The 18,960-nt window shown below is 49.8% G+C and overlaps 1 protein-coding gene across 1 annotated transcript in view; it reads left to right on the top strand.

Moving 5' to 3' along the window:
* SDK1 (sidekick cell adhesion molecule 1) overlaps positions 1–18,960 on the top strand; it is a 983,380-nt gene that overhangs the window by 737,237 nt on the left and 227,183 nt on the right. The window contains exons 8-13 of the mRNA XM_062180134.1: positions 2,561–2,644; positions 6,556–6,750; positions 10,202–10,318; positions 11,794–11,961; positions 14,110–14,212; positions 16,206–16,382. Coding sequence (XP_062036118.1) covers positions 2,561–2,644; positions 6,556–6,750; positions 10,202–10,318; positions 11,794–11,961; positions 14,110–14,212; positions 16,206–16,382 — 844 coding nt within the window. The remainder of the gene's footprint in view (positions 1–2,560; positions 2,645–6,555; positions 6,751–10,201; positions 10,319–11,793; positions 11,962–14,109; positions 14,213–16,205; positions 16,383–18,960) is intronic.

Below are 18,960 nucleotides of genomic sequence, written 5' to 3'. Positions count from 1 at the left end.
CTTGGAGGCTGCAGGACGTTGTCTCGGACAGCAGCCATGGGCAGTGCTGTGGGGAGGTCAGTGTATAGTGCAGGATGAGTCTCAAGGGAATTAGGCTTCGTGTAAAAGCCAGCTCCCAAGATTAAATTCGGTGCAATCCCATCTGTGCAGTGCTCCTGAAGTGACAGACTTCCAGAAAGAGAAGAAATTGGTGGTGGCCATGAACTTGGGGGCTTGGGCTGAGCACTGTTACCGAAGCGTGGTGTCCTCCTGATGGCCATTCTGTATCTGATGTGGTGGTGGTGGTGGTGCAAGAACCCACACATGACATAGTGTTGTGTAGAGCTCCTCTCGCACACACACACACACACACACCCCGGACACACTGGAGCACAAGCAACACTAGGTGCGTCTGGTTATGTCAGTGTCGACATCTTGGTCCTGCTATTGTGCCGTAGTTTTGCAAGTTGTTACCCCTGAATAAAAGAGAAGAGATTTCTGCAGTTATGTAAAAGTCAAACTAAATCATAAGCAAATGATTTTAAAAAAGACAATGTTAAAAAAAAATCAATCATAAGTACATGGTGACTTTCCCCTGATTTATTTCCTTTGCCCCTCACGTCCCTTCCCTCAGACCCTGATGGTGGACATCGACTCTAGGATGCTCTGATGGATGTGGGGCCTGACCAGCTGAGCCACTGAGTAGTTAGACTGTAAATAACGCCGCTCTCAGGCTGCTGGCTAAGCAGACGTGACTGAGTGCGGAGTGCCTGCGTGTGCCGTGAAGGCCCGGTGGCCAGGAGGAGGCACTGGGTCTCTGCAGGGGCCCTCTAGGCTGGGATATGTGCACGCAAAACAGTAGGGGTTCTGCTCCCAGATAGGGAACTTGGAGCCATCCCCTCAGCCGGACGGGAGCACCCGGGCAGGTTAGTGTTGAATTCCTGCCCGACTGCACTCCCAGACAGAGAGAGAGAGAGACAGAGAGAAAGGTCTTCCTTTTGCCGTTGGTTCACCCTCCAATGGCCGCTGCGGCCGGCGCGCTGCGGCCAGCACACCACACTGATCCTAAGGCAGGAGCCAGGCACTTCTCCTGGTCTCCCATGGGGTGCAGGGGCCCAAGCACTTGGGCCATCCTCCACTGCACTCCCAGGCCACAGCAGAGAGCTGGCCTGGAAGAGGGGCAACCGGGATAGAATCCAGTGCCCCGACCGGGACTAGAACCCGGTGTGCCGGCGCCGCAAGGCGGAGGATTAGCCTGTTGAGCCACGGCGCCGGCTATGGTGGGCCATTTTTTAAAAAAGATTTACTTATTTGAAAGGCAGAGTTAAGTGGAAGGAACACACATACACACACACAGATTTTCCATCTGCTGGTTCACTTCTCAAGTGGCTACAATAGCCTGGGCTGGGCCAGGCTGAAGCCAGGAGCCTGGAGCTCCATCCAGCTCTCTCACGTGTGTGGGTGTCAGAGATCTAAGCACGTGGGCCATCTTGTGCTGCCTTCTCAGGAACATTGGCAGGGAGCAGGATCGGAAATGGAGCTGCTCAGACTTGAACCAGAACCCGCATGAGATGCCAGTACCAGAGGCACAGGTGTGGGCTTAACCACTGAGTCACAAAGGGCCCCTCCTGGGTCATTTATTTGAAATGCTAAGTTTTTGTTTATCTTTTGCCTCTTTTAGGTTGCATCCTGTTTTAAAGATAGTCAGTGTGGGAGCCAGGCCAGGCTGTGGTGTTCACACCCCACACCCTTACAATGGAAATCACCCGCCTGGAAGGCAGCTCCCAAAAGTTAATTATCACAAGGAAAGTGTAGACAGCAGCTTTTTGTTATCATGGTAATGAAATCACTATCAGCTTAATACTGCACACACTTGGCCTAGCCTCTGTTGGATTTCTGCTGAATGAACTAAGAAAAATATTGCACTGCGCTCTCCAAGGAAATTCATTGTTTAATATAAGCCCTGGTTTTTTGTTGGACAGATGAGTGGAGTATCTAGAGACACCGGAGAGTTTCCTCCGTGGCTAAAGACAGATTAGAGGCCCTCCCTTTTCGCCTCTTTGCCATTGTTTTATGGTCAATTGAAGTATTAAGTCCGTATTTTGGAGAACGGCTAAGACTTGAAAACAGTAAGTCACTGGGCCACACTGCTCCTTGGCCTGAGCCTGGTGCTTTGCCGTGCCACCTTCTTTGACGTGCTTCGTGATGTGTTGGTGTTTGGTGTAGATACTGAAGCATCCCAGCCTATACAATACTGTGCTGTACATATGAACCTTTATGAACCTCTTGGGATAGCCCTCCTAAAATGTGAATTAAGATATTCCATGATTCACACCCACAAACTGAAAAGGAGCCATCGGCCTAAGTAGTCATTTGCTTTCTGAACCTTTAGCTTATAAATTGCCGCTGGCCTCTGCGCAGCGGATCCAGGGTGTGTGCGAATGATGGTGACAAATGGTGAAGTTTATAAAAATGACTTCCAGGAGGAGCGCGGACGAGCTGAGGCTGTTGTGGGCTTTGCCGTATCCTCTTGCTCAGGGGCTTATTTTTTTCTTTCATTATTATTTTCTTCCTCCTGAAGAGCCACCGTATTTCACTGCTGAGCCAGAAGGTCGGATTTTAGTTGAAGTGGAAGAGACTGTGGACATCGTATGTCGAGCCATGGGTGAGTGCTGCCCCAACCGGAAGTGGAGCTCTGCTGCAAAGGCATGACAGTGGCCATTTTGCAGGGCGGGGTTTGCACCGATCCAGGGAGACCGGGAGCTGATGGCTAAGAACAGCTTTGGGTGGAGCACAGGTGACCTGGGGCAGCATGTTGGACCTCGCTGAACAGTGATAATATTTGCCCAAAGGAGAGCTTCACGCACTCCACGCCACACAGAGAAGGGTGCTCCCTCAGAGGCTGTCATCCCACAAACATCGCTCCCCAAGCTCAGGGCAGGACATTCACTGTGATCCACGAAGCTCATGGGGACTGGGGACCAGAGCCTCTCTGCGGCAGGAGGGAGACTGTCCTGCACTTTCTGAGTAGGAAAAATGCCCAGTTCCTCTCTAGCTCTGCGTCAGCTTTCCCTGGAATTCAGCTAGTCCCACCCCTCCTGCCCCATGCCTGATTACTGTCATCTACTAGCAGCTGCCAGGTGATTACACAGAAGCCTCTGCCTACGAGCCTGGAGGGTCAGTGCCACTTCCCTCACCAAACCTGTGCCCTGGCAGCTGCTGGGAGGGAACACTGTTCTCTATACCTGGTCACCGTAAGGGTGGGTGTTTTCTTCTCCCTGCTAAGTGCTTGGAGGTGGGGATTATAGTTTTGTGCGTCTTCCAAACAGCTCCATGCAGATTATGGTCTGACAATACACATAGAAACCAAGCCTGAGCAAGCAAGGTTAAGTAACTGGGTCAGGGCAAAGAGCCACGAAGATGCATTGAGATTCTCCTGTAAATCATCACCCGCTTCCGGCAGTGGGAGCTGCTCATTAAACACTTGGCAAGTGCAGCTTGGTCTTAGGGGACTGGGCCCAGACCCGACCCATCTGCTGCCAAAACATTGACTCTTGGTGAGACCCAGGGCTTCCCCTGGGAGCTGAGGACCGGGCTCACAACCGGTAGGGCTTATCGAGGGTGTCCTTTTCTCTCCTTTCTGAAAGAGAGCAGAGTGTCTGAACACTGACCAGTGTTGATGGAAGGCAGAGTTGAGCCCTGGCTGGTCCCTGCCTGGGCGTCGAGTGACCGTTGCTTCTGGCTTGAGCACTCCTGGCCACTCGCCATGGCTGCCTCTCCAGGTCTGCCTGCTTGCCTTCCGCCTCCACTCTAGGTCTGCTCACGCAGCCGCTGGAAGGGGCAGGGAGTAGGAACAGGGATGTGAAATGGGAAGATGGTGCTGACTGTGGCTTCATTGTTCTTTTTCTTGCGTAAACACCGGCTTCTTAAGGCCAGCCGCTCTGAATGGGAGCCCGTAAAAAACCTGGAGTGCTTCCATTTTAGGAATGAGAAAAAGCAGTGCTGCAGGGGCTAAGATTTCTGTTCCTGACATTAAATTGCCCCGAAATAGAAACTCTCCCGGTTCCCTCGGCACTAACAAGTATTTTCCCATAAATTACAATCTTAAACTCTCCCTAAGCCAAGAGAATGCTCTTTTTTTTTTTTTTTTTCCCGCATGGTTTCTACAGGGTAAACTGCTTGTTAAGTATACACTATATTAATTGAACAGGTCTTTCAACATTGCATTGCTATCTTATAATTTACCACTTTCTTTTAATTTTGACAGTGAAACTATCGCAGCATGTGAGGTGGATTTTCTTTATGAAAGCTATATCATGTAATTGCCATTATGAGATTTTACTTGAATTGGTTATACTTTTATCTTGAAATGGATTTTTTTTAAATTTCCTGATTTAATGAAAAGTGACAGGAACCATAATTAAGGCAAAGAACAGAATCTGGGAATACATTATGTTGAAATATTCCGTGACATTAACTTTATTTATTATAGCAGACATCTTACACCTACCTACATCACCTCTAAAATCAAGGGATTTTAATGTGCTTCCCACAAATCATAGCAAGATGTGCTTTTTTAAAATTTAAATCCATTTTGTGTTTAGGAAAATTGAGGTGCAGAAACTTCTGAGCTATCGGACTGTGTCCAGATGTCTCCTCGTGTTTCCCACAGGCCCGTAACACATGTGCATGCCCACTGTGGTTTTGGACTTGGTTGTCTTGTTTGCTTTGGTCTGATCCTATACAGGGCCTCCCTGTAAGTTACCCTTCAGGAAGGGCCAGGGCCAAGTTCTAAGAAAGAGACTCCCACTAGTGCTCGTCACAGAAGCCACAAAGAGAACCTGGTGTTTCGCAGCGGGCTCGTCGAGCAGGGTAGCAGCGTTCACTCACTCTCATTCATTCACTCCCAGCGCCGTGCAGGGGACCGGCAACAGGGGTGCACACACCGTCAGGCTGAGAACAGTCCCTCTCATTTACCATCAAGTTCTGTCCCTGGTAAACTCTTGTGTCCACTGTAGTCACCCTCATTCCAGGTGTGCGGCTCAAAGGTCAGCCCAGCCTCCTTGACTGGAGGCCTTGTTCGACGAGAGAGGGCCAGTGAGGAGTGGACTGGGCACCAAGCCTCCGCCTGGCCCTCCTGTGCCCAGGTGCTAACTCTTTACCGTGTGCTTGACTCACTCCACTGTCGGCTCCCAGATGGGCCCATCCTGCCGCCACCCCTCAAGTCACCTGTTCTCGCCTATTCTATGGACTAAGGCAATTTCTCCCACATCCGTAACTTCATGCCTCTATGTCTTCTCATCTTTAAACAAGTGCATCTCCTATTTCTTAGCCTAATGGACCGCTCCTGGACACCGTGAGACTTTTGTGAAGGCCAGCATATGAACCTCTGCACTGGAGGCTGTTCAGAAGATAGTTTATTGTATAATGAATAATGATACTATTCATTAGCATGTATGGATACTCACATTTTAATTTTTACTTTTTTATGTATTTGAGAAGCAGAGAATTAGATAAATCTCCTATATAGTGGTTTACTCCCCTAGTACCCACAGTGGCCAGGGCTGGGCCAGGCTAAAGGCAGGAGCCAGGAACTCCATCTGGGTCTCCTCTGTGGATGACAGGAACCTAACTGCCTCTCAAGATGTGTACTAGGAAGCGGGAATCGGGGCTGGAACCGGGACTCTAGCCCAGACACTGCCATGGTGTATGGGAATCCCAGGCAGCCGGAGTCGGGGCTGGAACCGGGACTCTAGCCCAGACACTGCCATGGTGTATGGGAGTCCCAGGCAGCCGGAGTCGGGGCTGGAACCGGGACTCTAGCCCAGACACTGCCATGGTGTATGGGAATCCCAGGCAGCCGGAGTCGGGGCTGGAACCGGGACTCTAGCCCAGACACTGCCATGGTGTATGGGAATCCCAGGCAGCCGGAGTTGGGGCTGGAACCGGGTCTCTAGCCCAGACACTGCCATGGTGTATGGGAATCCCAGGCAGCCGGAGTCGGGGCTGGAACCGGGACTCTAGCCCAGACACTGCCATGGTGTATGGGAATCCCAGGCAGCCGGAGTCGGGGCTGGAACCGGGACTCTAGCCCAGACACTGCCATGGTGTATGGGAATCCCAGGCAGCAGCTTAACTACAGTGCAAACCCCATCTCCACGTAAATGTGCCTAATCCTCGCAGCTTTAAAGCAGTGATTATTACAGCCTCACCCATCTGTCAGGAGCAGAGGCAAAGACAGGGAAAGTATTGCACAATTATGCAGGCAGCCGGGGCAGACATGGGATCTGGGCTGCAGCCTGCCCTCTGCCCTCCCCACCTGCGTCTGTGCCTGCCACGCAGTGAAGAGTCGGGCACCGTGGACCAGCAGAGGCCATCTCCATCCAGGCCACGGGGTGAGCCCAGCGGGGTCCAGGCTTTGGATTTGGAGACCACTGCTGCTCAATCTGAGATGAGAAAAATAACTCCCAGAGGATGAGAAGATAGCTGTGGAAATATCGCCGTTCTAGCCTTGGAAACAGTGTGTCCCTGGAATTTGCATATTCAAAATGCCTATTCGTGTCCACTCCTACACAGGGGTTCCTCTTCCCACCCTCCAGTGGTACAAGGATGCCGTTTCCATTGGCAAACTCCAGAACCCTCGCTACAAGGTGCTCGCCAGTGGCGGCCTGCGCATCCAGAAGCTGCGCCCGGAGGATTCCGGAATCTTCCAGTGCTTTGCCAGCAACGAGGGAGGGGAGATCCAGACGCACACTTACCTGGCCGTAACCAGTGAGTACCGCCTGTCGGCCTGGACCGGACTGCTGCCCCAAGCCTCCCGAGCGTTGTGCCACATCGCGCACACACACACACACACACAGAAAACAGTAGTGTCTGTGTAGCCCCTGAGCTGGGCGGACAGGAGATGTGGCCACAGGGGGAGGACTGGTCAGGGACACACCCCAGGCACGCCTCACCTCCTTGGGGGTCCCTTGAGTGATGGAGACCCCGAGTGCTCCCAGTCCTTGCCACCCGTGGCCTTCTCACGGGAGTCCTGATTTCTCCAGCACTGAGCACTCCTATTTGTTGGGAAGAAGTGGAAAAAAGTGCCTAGTGTTCTGGACAGAATTGGAAGGACTGTCGAGTGAATAGCTTGCTCCTAATCTTTTTCTTTTGATCTTTTTTCCATTTTTTTATATTCTTTCTCTATTTTAGTTTTATTGCACAATTACAGTTCTTTTGTGAGTTTTTTTATTATCCCATTAACAGAAATACGTTTGTACTCTGTCTTTAAAAAGTAAAGGTAAAGGTTTTCATTGTATCCGTGGGTTTTCCTTTTAATCTCCCGTACTTGTAATATTGTTCTTCTAAAATGAAGTGGAATTTAGTGATTATGGAATTATACCTTTCATGTGCACCCTGTTGAAAGCAAAATGCCAGGACTCTGAGGTGTGAGAGCCACTTGAGGCGGCAAATCAGCGCTGGTGTGTAGACGGCTCTTGGGAAGGGATGGGTGGGGGATTTAAAAGCTCATACGTATGTTGGTGGACTGTGGGTAGCTTTCTTAACCTGTTCAGGGGAGTCAAATCTGCCCCAGTTTGGAGCACGGAGAGCCAGTATTCCTTCAACCATTACAGTAACGTCAGCCAGAAACTGAGTCTGGATCAGTTAGAATTATTTAATGCTTACCTTGCAGTCGGGGCCAGGGAGTTCTGGGACTGGGACTGGCCAGCTTCGTCCATTCAGGGCTTGAGGGCACACGTTCCGGGCTTCAAGGGACACGGTCACTGGCACAACTTCTCAACTTGGCTGTCGCGGAGGGAAAGCTGCCTGGCAGCTCCACAGCCAGTGGGAGGCGCTGTGCTCTAGTAAAATTTTACTGTGTTTTTAATGTACTGTTATTTTAAAATGTTCTTGGGACAGAGAAAGCTCCTGTTTGTTTATTCACTCCCCCGATGTTTGCAGTGGCCTGGCTGGGCTGGTCCAAAGCCAGGAGCTGGGATCTCAGTTGAGGGGTCTCCTACACGGGTGAATGGGACTCAACCATTGGAGCTGTCATCGGTGCTTCCCAAAGTTTGCATTATCATGAAGCTGGAGCCAGGAGCCAGAGCTGGGAACCTGATGCGGGCCAGCCGCACCTGTCGAACGGAACCTGAAGGAGGGAGTGGGAATGAAAAGAGGGACAAGGGCGCAGAGAATGGAGCCAAGACAAAAGTCTGATCAAGGCTCGTTTATTCCAGCATCTCAGTGATATTTTATACATAACCAGCTGCAGCTCAAGGCAACACAGAAATGAACAACACAGGCAAGCAACTTATCAGGCTTTCTGCAGCACAATCATAACATGGTTAATTTTAGCGGAGTGTTCTTGTTGGATCATTCTCCCGGAGCATGGGAATAGGTGACTTTTTTTTCCTCCCAGGAATTCCACAAGCCAAGACTGACCTTGACTTGTCTATGACTTGTTTATGGGCTGCCTACAGGAACCGAATTCAGGCACTCTGCTGTGGGAAACAGATGTCCCAACTGGTGGGCCAGGCACCCACTCCTCAGTGAAGCTTTCTTTGCATGAAAGGGCTGCAGGCTGTCTATGGTTAACAGGCTGAAGTCTGCCCCAGTGAGAGACCAGCATTAGAAGATAAGCTGGCCCAGGGCGTTTCACTGACTCTCCTTCCACCTGGACTTGCCCGCCTGCCAGGGGACAGGGCTCTTGTGGCCAGCAAGTGGGGAGTTAGTACAGTGCACCACGTAGACTGGTGCCGCAGCAGACGCTGCGTGAACAGTGCATCTGTGATCACTACGGTGCTACCGTCTGCTGTACAAGTGAACAGTTTTCGTAGCGTGAGTTTCTTTTTCAAATCAAGATGTCTTTAATGAAAGGAAAATGCATGTTTACCAATGGATATCCATTTGTTTGGCCAATGGTTACTGAGTCTCTGGTCAGGCCCCCTGGGTTAGGCCTTGGGACCACAGGCGAGGGTCCCTTGTGTCCAGGACAGAGGCCCGAGCAGGGGAGGAAGACAGTGCAGGGGTGAAGCACAAGGCAGGGGGGCTGCAGAGATGGGGGAGGTGGAGAGTGACCAGGGACTCTGCTTAGGTAGGCGACCGGAGAGCCACTCTCTGAGGTGACACTTAACTGAAGGTAAGAAGGAGCTGTTCGAACAAAAGCGTGGGCGCATGCCTGTGGCAGAGCGTGCGATGGACTGCTCGGGTGCCTTGGAGGGAACCAGCTGGGTGCAGGCAAGTGAAGGGAGCCTGATGATGGACAGGACAGAGCCCAATGATGGGCAAGGTGGCCCTGGTAGGAGACAGATCGGAGGGATTTGTGGGAGCTAAGAGCTGGGGAGTGGTGGGGAACCAGAGGAGGCTTTGAACTGGTAGGGACCTGAAGCCATTGTAGCTTTGCCTGGGCAAAGCTGGGTGAAGCCTGGATGGGGAGAAAAGTGAAGAAGCACTGAGACCAGCTAGGGACGCCTGTGTCATCCAGGCAAGACCTGGGACTCAGGTAGTCGCATATGAGGGGCAGAGAGTCCATGAGCTCAGCAGGTGCAGCAGAGGGGGTCCCAAGACCTTCCCACCAGGTGTGAAAGAGGGGCCAGCAGTGCTGTTGTCTCCACTTTTCCCCCTGGGGGCCTCATGACAGGGGCTCCTTGGTTGCACTGTGTAGGGATTGCTATTGTAATGGTTATCAGAGTAGCACAGTCAGGTGAGCTCTCACCGTTGCCAAGCACCATGGGAACAACTCCCTTCTTCATGCTGCTGGAGGCCCTCACAGCTCCCAGTGAACAAGGAGAAATCCAAGCACCCGGGCTCAGGATGCCTCTCCAAAAAGGGACCTTTACGGAGACCCTTCACTCCTGACTGTTTTACATTTCAGAACAAATCCAAGGAAGGGTCTTTATGTGTTTAAACATGAGCCCTTTCCAATTTAAAGAACCAAAGCAGCTTGTTGGTTTTATCTAAGTAAATGCCCCTCCTCTCTCCAACACATTCACCTAAACTGTTCTTCCTTGGCCTGACCTTTCCCACCATTACGTTACAAGAATATTTTTTCTTGCAGTCATTCCCAGGAGACGAATAGCAGGCGGTTACAGTCGCCCCTGGAAGGGTGGCCCTTGTTGCTGCCATTATCCCCGCAATGGGCCCCCTAAGACTCGCATGGACCCTGCCGCACACACAGCTGATGTGAGTGTCTCCAGGGGCTGACAGGATGAACATTTCACCGTCTAACTCCTCTCCCCAGATATTGCTCCTGCGTTCACCCAGCGTCCAGTGGACACCACCGTCACCGACGGCATGACAGCGATTCTGCGGTGTGAGGTGTCTGGGGCCCCCAAACCCGCCATCACGTGGAAGAGGGGTAAGGAGCGCCCCGTCCACTGCTGTGGCCAGAGCAGAAAACAAACGGGTCGGCCAGTGGTTGGGTTTTATTATCCTGACTCTCGCTCATTTGTTCACTCAATAAAGATTTATTGGATGTCTGCGGTGCTAGATGTTGGGGCACAGGGTGAATGGGACAGACAAGACCCCAGCCTTCTAGAAAAGCCAGTAGTTTTAAAAAAAAAAAAGGAAAATAATAATTGTGCAAGTGTCACTGTCTTCTAATTCAAACCTTTGTGGAATCCTCTGGCCTCCTGGGGCTCCTCAAAGTACTAAGGACTGGGCTTGAAGTACCTCTGGTAGGACTTTCCCATTTGTGAAAGCAAGGAGTCAGTCCTTCCTTACAGTATTCAAATGAAGAATTGTGTCCGTTCATTAAAATATGGCTTATTTTCGTTTTATTTGGAGGGCAGTGAACACAGGAGATCTTCCATCCAGTGGTTCACTCCACAGCTGCCTGCAACGGCTGGGGCCAGGCCAGGCCCAGGCCAGGATCCTGGAACTCAAACTGGGTCTCCCATGTGAGTGGCAGGGAGCCAGCTACTTAGCCATCACCTGCTGCCTCCCAGGGTTCACATTAGCGGGAAGCTGGATCAGAAGCAGAGATGGGACTTGGACCAAGGCATTCCAGTACGGAATGCAGGGGTCCCAAGAAGAGGCTTGGCTGCTGTGCCAAAGGCCTGCACCTCCTTTTTTTTTTTTTTTTCTTTTTTAAATTCGTTTTAATTATTTTTAAAAGGAAGAAAGATTCTCGTAGCACAGCACTCTTTTCCAACCTCCCTGCTTCAGTACGTGAAGCTTAACTCCAGCTATGGTATCAATCCCAGGAAGAGTAGTGCCACAGCACAGGCTGCTCTGTGGTTCCACAGCCCCTTCGGCAAACCAGTCACTCATGCCCTTAAGTGAACAGTGCACAGAGCCCGTCCATCATGGATCTGTGCCCACTGGTGTGGATCCACCTACATTAGCAAAGTCCAGAAGTCCTGTCTGTCCCATGCTCCCAGCAAACCGTGTGATACCCCCTCAAGTCTCAAAGGTGTGGTTCCTGTGCTCAAACATAGTCTGTAGCAAGGATTGGGGAACTCTGGTGAGTAAGAGGGGTAGGCTTTTATGTTATATCCTCTTCTGATTTGACCATAGCAGTAGCTTTATATAGAAAACTTTCATATGCACATGAATATAAAGAAACCTGAGAGCCAGTCATCCGAAGATAATAACCCCAAATGTGGACCACAATTTAGTCAACCAAATCTCTCATTATTGAGCAATTAAGATGCTCTTAGTCTTCAGTATCCTAAATAATGCAAAAGGAAACTGATTTGTTTATTTTTGTGCATTTTTTTTTTTTACTTTATTCTGGTTATTAAACTGTTTTCGTGGTGGCCGTTCTAGCCACTGCCTTCTTTTCTTTCAAGGGTGTGACTCTAACAGTCCTGCTTCCTCTGCTCTTCTTAGGAAACCGCATTTTGGCCAGTGGCTCCGTCCGAATCCCCAGGTTCATGCTGCTCGAGTCTGGGGGCCTGCAGATAGCCCCTGTCTTCATCCACGATGCTGGCAACTACACCTGCTATGCCGCCAACACAGAGGGGTCGTTGGATGCGTGTGCGGCGCTCACCGTGTGGAGTAAGGCCCCCAGCCCGCGTGAACCTCCTGTTAATCATGCTGTAATCACTGTGTCATGCGCGCACAGGGGATGTCAATATGCCCTTGGACTTTATCATTTAATCAAAGCAGAATGATTATTCTTACAACTAATTTATAGAAATCTGTTGAGTAATTAATTTTTCAGCTTCTAAAAGCATAATTAGAAAATGTATTCAAAGATTTAATGGGGACATTTCAGGAGAGATAAAAGATTGATTTTTAAGTCAGAGTAGAGATATTATACTAAACTAGTTCAAATAATTGAATTAATGTGTTGGTTAATTTTAGAAGTTTTATATGAAAACTGAATTAGAAATAAAAATACAGAAGTGCTTTCTATATTATCATTATGACCAACCAAAACATGTCTAGTATCTTAAATATGGATGTTTCTTATATATTAGGAATGAACTGAAAGAAAAAAATCCTTATTTTTCTCAGCTTTTGCCATTATTATTTTGTCTAGAATACGGGTTTCTGAAATACAAAATAAATTGTTTCCAGGAACATAAGGATTGGAGTACCAAATACCCACTCCACTTTTTTTTTTTTTTGTTAATTTCAGTGATACTTTTTCTTCATTCAAATCTATATTATTAAAAGTTATTAAAAAGGTTCAAAACAGTTAAAAGACAATGCTAACAAATTTTCATAGAGCTGCCGAGATGACAAATTTTAACTTACTAATAATTTGTTAAAAAGGAATCCTTAGAGAAGAACTAAATCATTTGCTTTATTTCTTATTTATTTAGCATTTTTATCATATGGTTGGTGTCTGCTCTGATAAATGACCCTTTCTAACTTATTAGGTGATTCTAAAAATACCCAAGTTTGAACAGAATAGAGCCTCACAATCTTGTCAAACACCAACAACGTTTTGTTCCGTTTGGTACAGTTGAGTAGCAAACTACTTTTAATTCATCATGCATCCCTAAAAATGTGAAGTCTTGTCAAAAAAGTGATGTCTGATTCTCTGAGGCATAGAGCACTCACCAAGGGGTGTCGCGTGTCCACTAAGATTCAGAATCAGGACACCAGTGTGACCAGCAGAGCGTCCTGATGGCCGATAAGCATCTCCCCTACTGCTCCTCACTGGACCTGTGTCACGGCTGGCGATGTAGGCGCCACCTTTCACCACAAAGTAACTGAGACTCAGACATTTTTCTTTTTTTTTTATTTTTATTTTTATTTTTTATTTTTTTATTTTTTTTTTTGGACAGGCAGAGTGGACAGAGAGAGAGAGACAGAGAGAAAGGTCTTCCTTTTGCCGTTGGTTCACCCTCCAATGGCCGCCGCGGTAGCGCGCTGCGGCCGGCGCACCGCGCTGTTCCAATGGCAGGAGCCAGGTGCTTCTCCTGGTCTCCCATGGGGTGCAGGACCCAAGGACTTGGGCCATCCTTCCACTGCACTCCCTGGCCACAGCAGAGAGCTGGCCTGGAAGAGGAGCAACCGGGACAGGATCGGTGCCCTGACCGGGACTAGAACCCGGTGTGCCGGCGCCGCAAGGCGGAGGATTAGCCTAGTGAGCCGCGGCGCCGGCCCAGACATTTTTCTTAACTCGTGGCTGGCAGGCAGTCACACTGGGCCTTGGCACTCCTGGTGGCAGCTGATGGAGCGGTCCAAGCTGCCGTTAGCACCGATCCGATGCTAGCCGTGTGGTGTTGGACACGTCCCTTTATTTCTGAGCATCTGTTTGCATGGCTGAATACTGGGGCAGAGATACTGCAGCCATCACGGGATTGTGAGGATTAAATAAAACACAACAAATGAACGCACCTTGCCAAGTAGCGGTTGTGTGGACGTGAGAGGCGGCTGGAGCGATGATTGTCTTGGGAAAGAATCTAGATTTTTAACCTGGAAAGTAGAACTCGCACCTGACCCTCCCTTCCCATTGTCCTGCAGAGTGTTTGAGGGCCGGTGTGGCTTTGGGGGGTGGGTGGGGTGGCGGGCGTCACTGCAGCGTGGAAAGTCTGATTTTCGGTTACGTAGCACTTCTGAGCGCCTTCACTCGTTTTGCCCAGAGAAAACTTAGAGGTTTTGAAGTCAGATGACTAATTCATTATTGCCCTGAGGGTGGAAACTATTAAACGTGTAATTCCATCTAAGTCATGCCTTGTGTGTTTCCAGATCGGACGTCCATCGTCCACCCCCCTGAGGACCGTGTGGTGATTAAGGGGACCACAGCCACGCTGCGCTGCGGAGCCACTCACGACCCCCGCGTTTCTCTCCGGTCAGCTCAGTTCCGATACTTTGGGGCTTATTAATATTCTGTGAGCCTGTGAAGTGAAGTTGAGATGAGAAGGAAGAATTTTAGGAACTTTGATTTTGGCTGCAAATCCCTGATTACAGCACCACACAGTCGCGGGCGCCATCATTAATCACACAAATCCCATTTTCCACTCCAGCCTTATGTATTATTTACAGGGAGCCATGTTCCACTTCATGACTTCAATACAGCTTTTCATGATTTTTCTGCCAAGGTTAATACACTATCTGTAAAACGTACTTGTCAGAGGCTGATACTTAATGAGAGAAAAATCCAGAGGGATCGAATAGGATTTCAGCAGTGTTTACACGGGGCCGTGCCGGACGCGAGAGGGGCTTTCTCTGCTCCCAGGATGGTTTCATTGTGAAATGGGGAGCGAGGGAGGCCTGAACAGAGAGGAAAGACAGCACAGGTGCCTAACCCACCGAGGGGGAAGTAGGTAACCAAAGCACCTGGGTGACCTGAAGATTCTTTAAAGGAACTCTGACATCCTTGTTTGAATTCACACCAGGGAAGGGAAGGATGGAAACCATGACCCTCCGGGTAAATGTGTGGTCACAGACGGGCGCCTCTGTGTGGTGAGCTTTTTCCCGTGAAGAGCAGCCACTTTCAGAACAGTTTTTAATTTCTGGATTCAGCGTCAAAAATAGAGCACAAGATTTTCCCTCTGGCATAAGCTCTGGGAGTGCTGTTTGCACAGTGGACAGGATCGAGATGCCTTCCTGCTGTCCGGGACGTTTCCCTCCAAGCCGAGGAGGGGCTGTTGGCACCTATGTTGCTAACCAGATTCAGAGAAGCCCATCTCTCTGTCTTCTCGGGCGATGTTTGACCAATCATGAGCCTCCATGCCTGTGCCTGGCTCTCTGAACTTCCTCACAGTTCACAAACCAAGGTGGTTTTAGTTAAGAGAATGCTGAATGCAAAACAAACCAGGCAAAAATTGGAAGTTAAAGATTTCCGAGGAACCCTTGGAGGTTGTCTCGGGGCTAGTGGCCGTGCCTTTCTAAGTGGTTTGGCGTAGGATCGCCAAGAATGGAGCGCTGATCAGTATAGTTTCCTGCTACTCTGAGAGCTCAAAATGCCTTTGAATCATGGTGGTTTCCTTGTAGCTTTCACCTGTGGGTGAGTGGGAGCCCCTTCCTAGAAGGACCTGGGCTCTGACCCTTGGGCACCCCTCAGTACAGGAGCTCTCTGCCCACAAGGAGCGCTAGGCCCGACGTGACGATCTTTCTCTTGTATTAGATTCTTGTGGAGTCTGCTCAGCTCTGTCTCAGGGTAATTTCAGATAAGTAGTTTATAAATGTCTGTGTTCTGTGAATATGAAAGCTTCAAAGAACTGGATACATTTTAAAAATCTGATCAAATTAATTTGAAAAAGAAAAACAGCACTTTCATCTCAACCCACAGTGAGCAGTGGCCCTGCCCACATCCATCAAAGGACTGGCAGCCTCTTAATTGATTCTCTGTTTGAAAAGACAAACGTGCTAAAATGGTCACGCAAAGAGTAAAGGAGAGAGAATACAGTTTTAGGGACCCTCTGCCAGAATAGTTGGATTTTAAGAGAACGTATTTGTGGGGTAGGATGTGTTTGTCTCAACTCCACTCTAGGGACTGTGTCGCATCTCATCCAGGTATCACTTGTGTCTGCCAGGAACAGTCCTGGAGCAGGAATGTTGTGCAACACAGGGGTCTTCATGGACTCCCACCCCTGAGACCCAAGATCGGACAGGAGTCCCAGTCCTCTTCATTGTCCCGTTTTTAACTTTAGTATTTTAACTTTTGTATTATAACCGCGGTATCTGGTTGCTTTTCTTCCCATTTTTCTTAAGTGGGATTCACGTATCACAGAATTCACCATGGTTTTTAGTGTTCTTACAGGGTCAACAGTTGCTTTTTTTCTACCAGTGATCCCACCCCTGTGGGGTCTGTAACTCAAGACTCTTTGCTCGACCTGCAGCTACGTGTGGAAGAAGGACAACACGGTCATCACCCCATCCAGCAATTCTAGAATTGTGGTGGAGAAGGATGGGTCCCTCCTCATTAGCCAGACGTGGTCAGGCGACATTGGAGACTACACCTGTGAAATCCTGTCCGAAGGAGGGAACGACTCCAGAGTGGCACGGCTGGAAGTGATGTGAGTACTGCGCCGTCTGGCGTTAGGCAGCTCCCGACCATCTGCACTACCACACTCAGCCAGCGCGCTCACAGGCACCTGTCCCTTAACGTGCACGATGCCCACCTTGTGTCCCAAGTCAGAGATCAGAGGTCAGCGCGTTGTGCTGCGTAGCCAGGTACATTGACAGGGTTTGTGGAGTTTTTTATAACTTCAAAATTAGAATACTTCATCCTTGACATAGATGGTTTGATGACTCATTTTCCACCTTATTAAGCCCCTCTGTCCTGTTTCCCAGGGACGCCAGGTTGAGAGAAACTCCGCTTACCATGTCACATTTAAGTACTGATAAGTTCACTTTCCCATGTGGTGCCCACCAGAGCTTCCGCTCAGTGAAAAACGTCAGGGTCAGCCCGCGGAGGCCAGGCCTTTGTCAGGAAGGCCAACTGGACTCCACGTTGAGGTTGGTTCCAGCTGCCTCTGATGGGTGCATGGTTGCTTTCCATTAAGTCTTTGGAGAGCCAGCAAACAGCAAGCAGCAGCCTGTTACTTCCAATCCAGAGCTTCCGGGCCCCAGGGAGTCTGTCTGGGAACCACCACCTCCTCTCGCTCCGTGCTCTCCAGCTCCCCCTCTATTCACCGAGCAGGAAACTGCATTGCTGACTAATTCCAGTTTTCCAACATAGATTTATTGGCTTTTAAAAAATTGTGGACACCCAGATATTCCTGAGCACGCGAATACAAAACCAAACCCGGACATGAGGAACCGGGGCAGCTCGCTTGTGAGGAGGTGGCAGCTCCAGTCGCACTGCCTCCCGGCCTTGCTGACCTTCCACCTGCTGGTTAGTACAGAAAAGGCAGTTCTGGGGGAGGGGGTCCTCACTGCCCCTGCCCACCTCTGTCCAGGAAGGATTCGCTATACAGAAATCATTCCCTAAAAACAAGTTTGAACACTCTGAATACAGGGCTGGGTCTGATTTGTCTTTGAATCCCCAGTAAATGACAGCAATGCCTGCTAAGCATGTGGCCCTCTGGATCTGTGGCATGCTCGCGTGAATGAATGAACAGGCACGTGGCCTTCCTCTGGCCCCTATCTGTGTGACTGGAAAAAAATCCCATCCCACCTCCCAGCCTGCCTTTCTCCAGGATGACCTGGAGGGAGCAAAGGTCAGCCTACTTGTCAAGGAGCCCAGTGACCCTAGAGGATCGGGGGGTCCTTGGCTATAGCCGACAACTGCCAAAGAAGCTCTCGGCTCTGGCAGTGTTTGGCAGGGCCAAGGGTCTCCCCACCTCTGCCTTCCTCCCTGTGCTTCTCTGGGTGTCTCCTCCACTGAGCCACGGCCATCCGCTTCCCCTGTGGCTCAGCTCCACCCTTTGGGATTCGGACACCAGGGTCCTTCCATGGCTCTTCCTAGCGCCTGGTGCCTCCTCCCGTAGGCACTGCTCACTCAGGATAGAGGCTATGTCGTTCCTTCCCCTCCTAGCATAGCAGTACCGGGACAACACAGATACGCATTCTGAGTGCCTCACAGTGTTTGGAACACAGTAGGCACTCAGTAAATGTATGGATGTTGGTTGGTTGAGTGCACAAATGAGTTCGCGTGTACTGTGTGTATACGCTACACAACGCTGGCCAGCTTCCCCCATCCCCCGCCTCGTCTTTGATGCTCACGGGTCCTTGGCTTTCAGCCCATGAGTGAACGCGCTGGCTCAGGTCGCTCTGTCAGAAGCCTTTGACCAGCTCTGCTTTGGGCCTGCTTCCTCCATTTCCTGTCTCGGGTCACACTTTTGTGTTTTCTTTCTCATTTTGCTAACATTGGAGGTCATAACCAGTGAATTCATACGACCCACTGTGCAGTTCACACAAACTACCTTTGAGAACTTTTAGATCATCCGTCGTTGCTCTCAAATAAATAAATGTTAGCAGTTCATAAAGACTCTGTCAGCAGAAGCCAAACTGAGTTCTTCCAGTAGAGCACACACTTTTCATTCTGCACAGCTTTTATGTTCTGCTGATTTACATATCTCCCCTACTATTCGCTTATTTGATTTCCTTTAAGTAAAATACATTTTTCAGCCAGTGTTGCTGTATGTATAATATAATAGACTACCTCTTCTCTAAACAAAGAAATGTTTGTAGATTTGTGACTCAGACCAGTTTGGGTACAGCTGGCTACGGAACTGATTTGGGAGGCGACTGCTCATTGAGAATCGTTGGTGCAGTGAGCGCTGTGCCTGGCGAGCCTGAATGAGTTGGTGACGCTGTTGTTCGTCGTTAGACGCAGGCAGGTCGTGAGGCTGTGCAGCACCAGCACAGGCAGTAGTGTTGGCAGGAGTAGCAGCAACGCCTGACTGCAGGGCATTCTGTTTCCCAGAGAACTCTCAGGCCAAGCTCAATAGCATTTCCATGATTTACTCAAATCACACACGCCAAGGAAAACCGCTCACTGCAGAAGGCACTGGGAGGCACTTGTGACCATCAGTGCCCTTCACCGAGCCCGAGAGCCTGCTTCTCCTTTCCTGTCCACTTCAGTTAAACGCTGCTTTGTTAAATACAGACACTGGGAGCCTTCCAAGTGAGCTTGGGAAACGGGCTGCC

Source organism: Lepus europaeus, chromosome 21 (genome assembly GCF_033115175.1).
Source record: "Lepus europaeus isolate LE1 chromosome 21, mLepTim1.pri, whole genome shotgun sequence".
NCBI classification, from domain to species: domain Eukaryota; kingdom Metazoa; phylum Chordata; class Mammalia; order Lagomorpha; family Leporidae; genus Lepus; species Lepus europaeus.
This window is presented reverse-complemented; position numbering and strand designations above follow the sequence as displayed.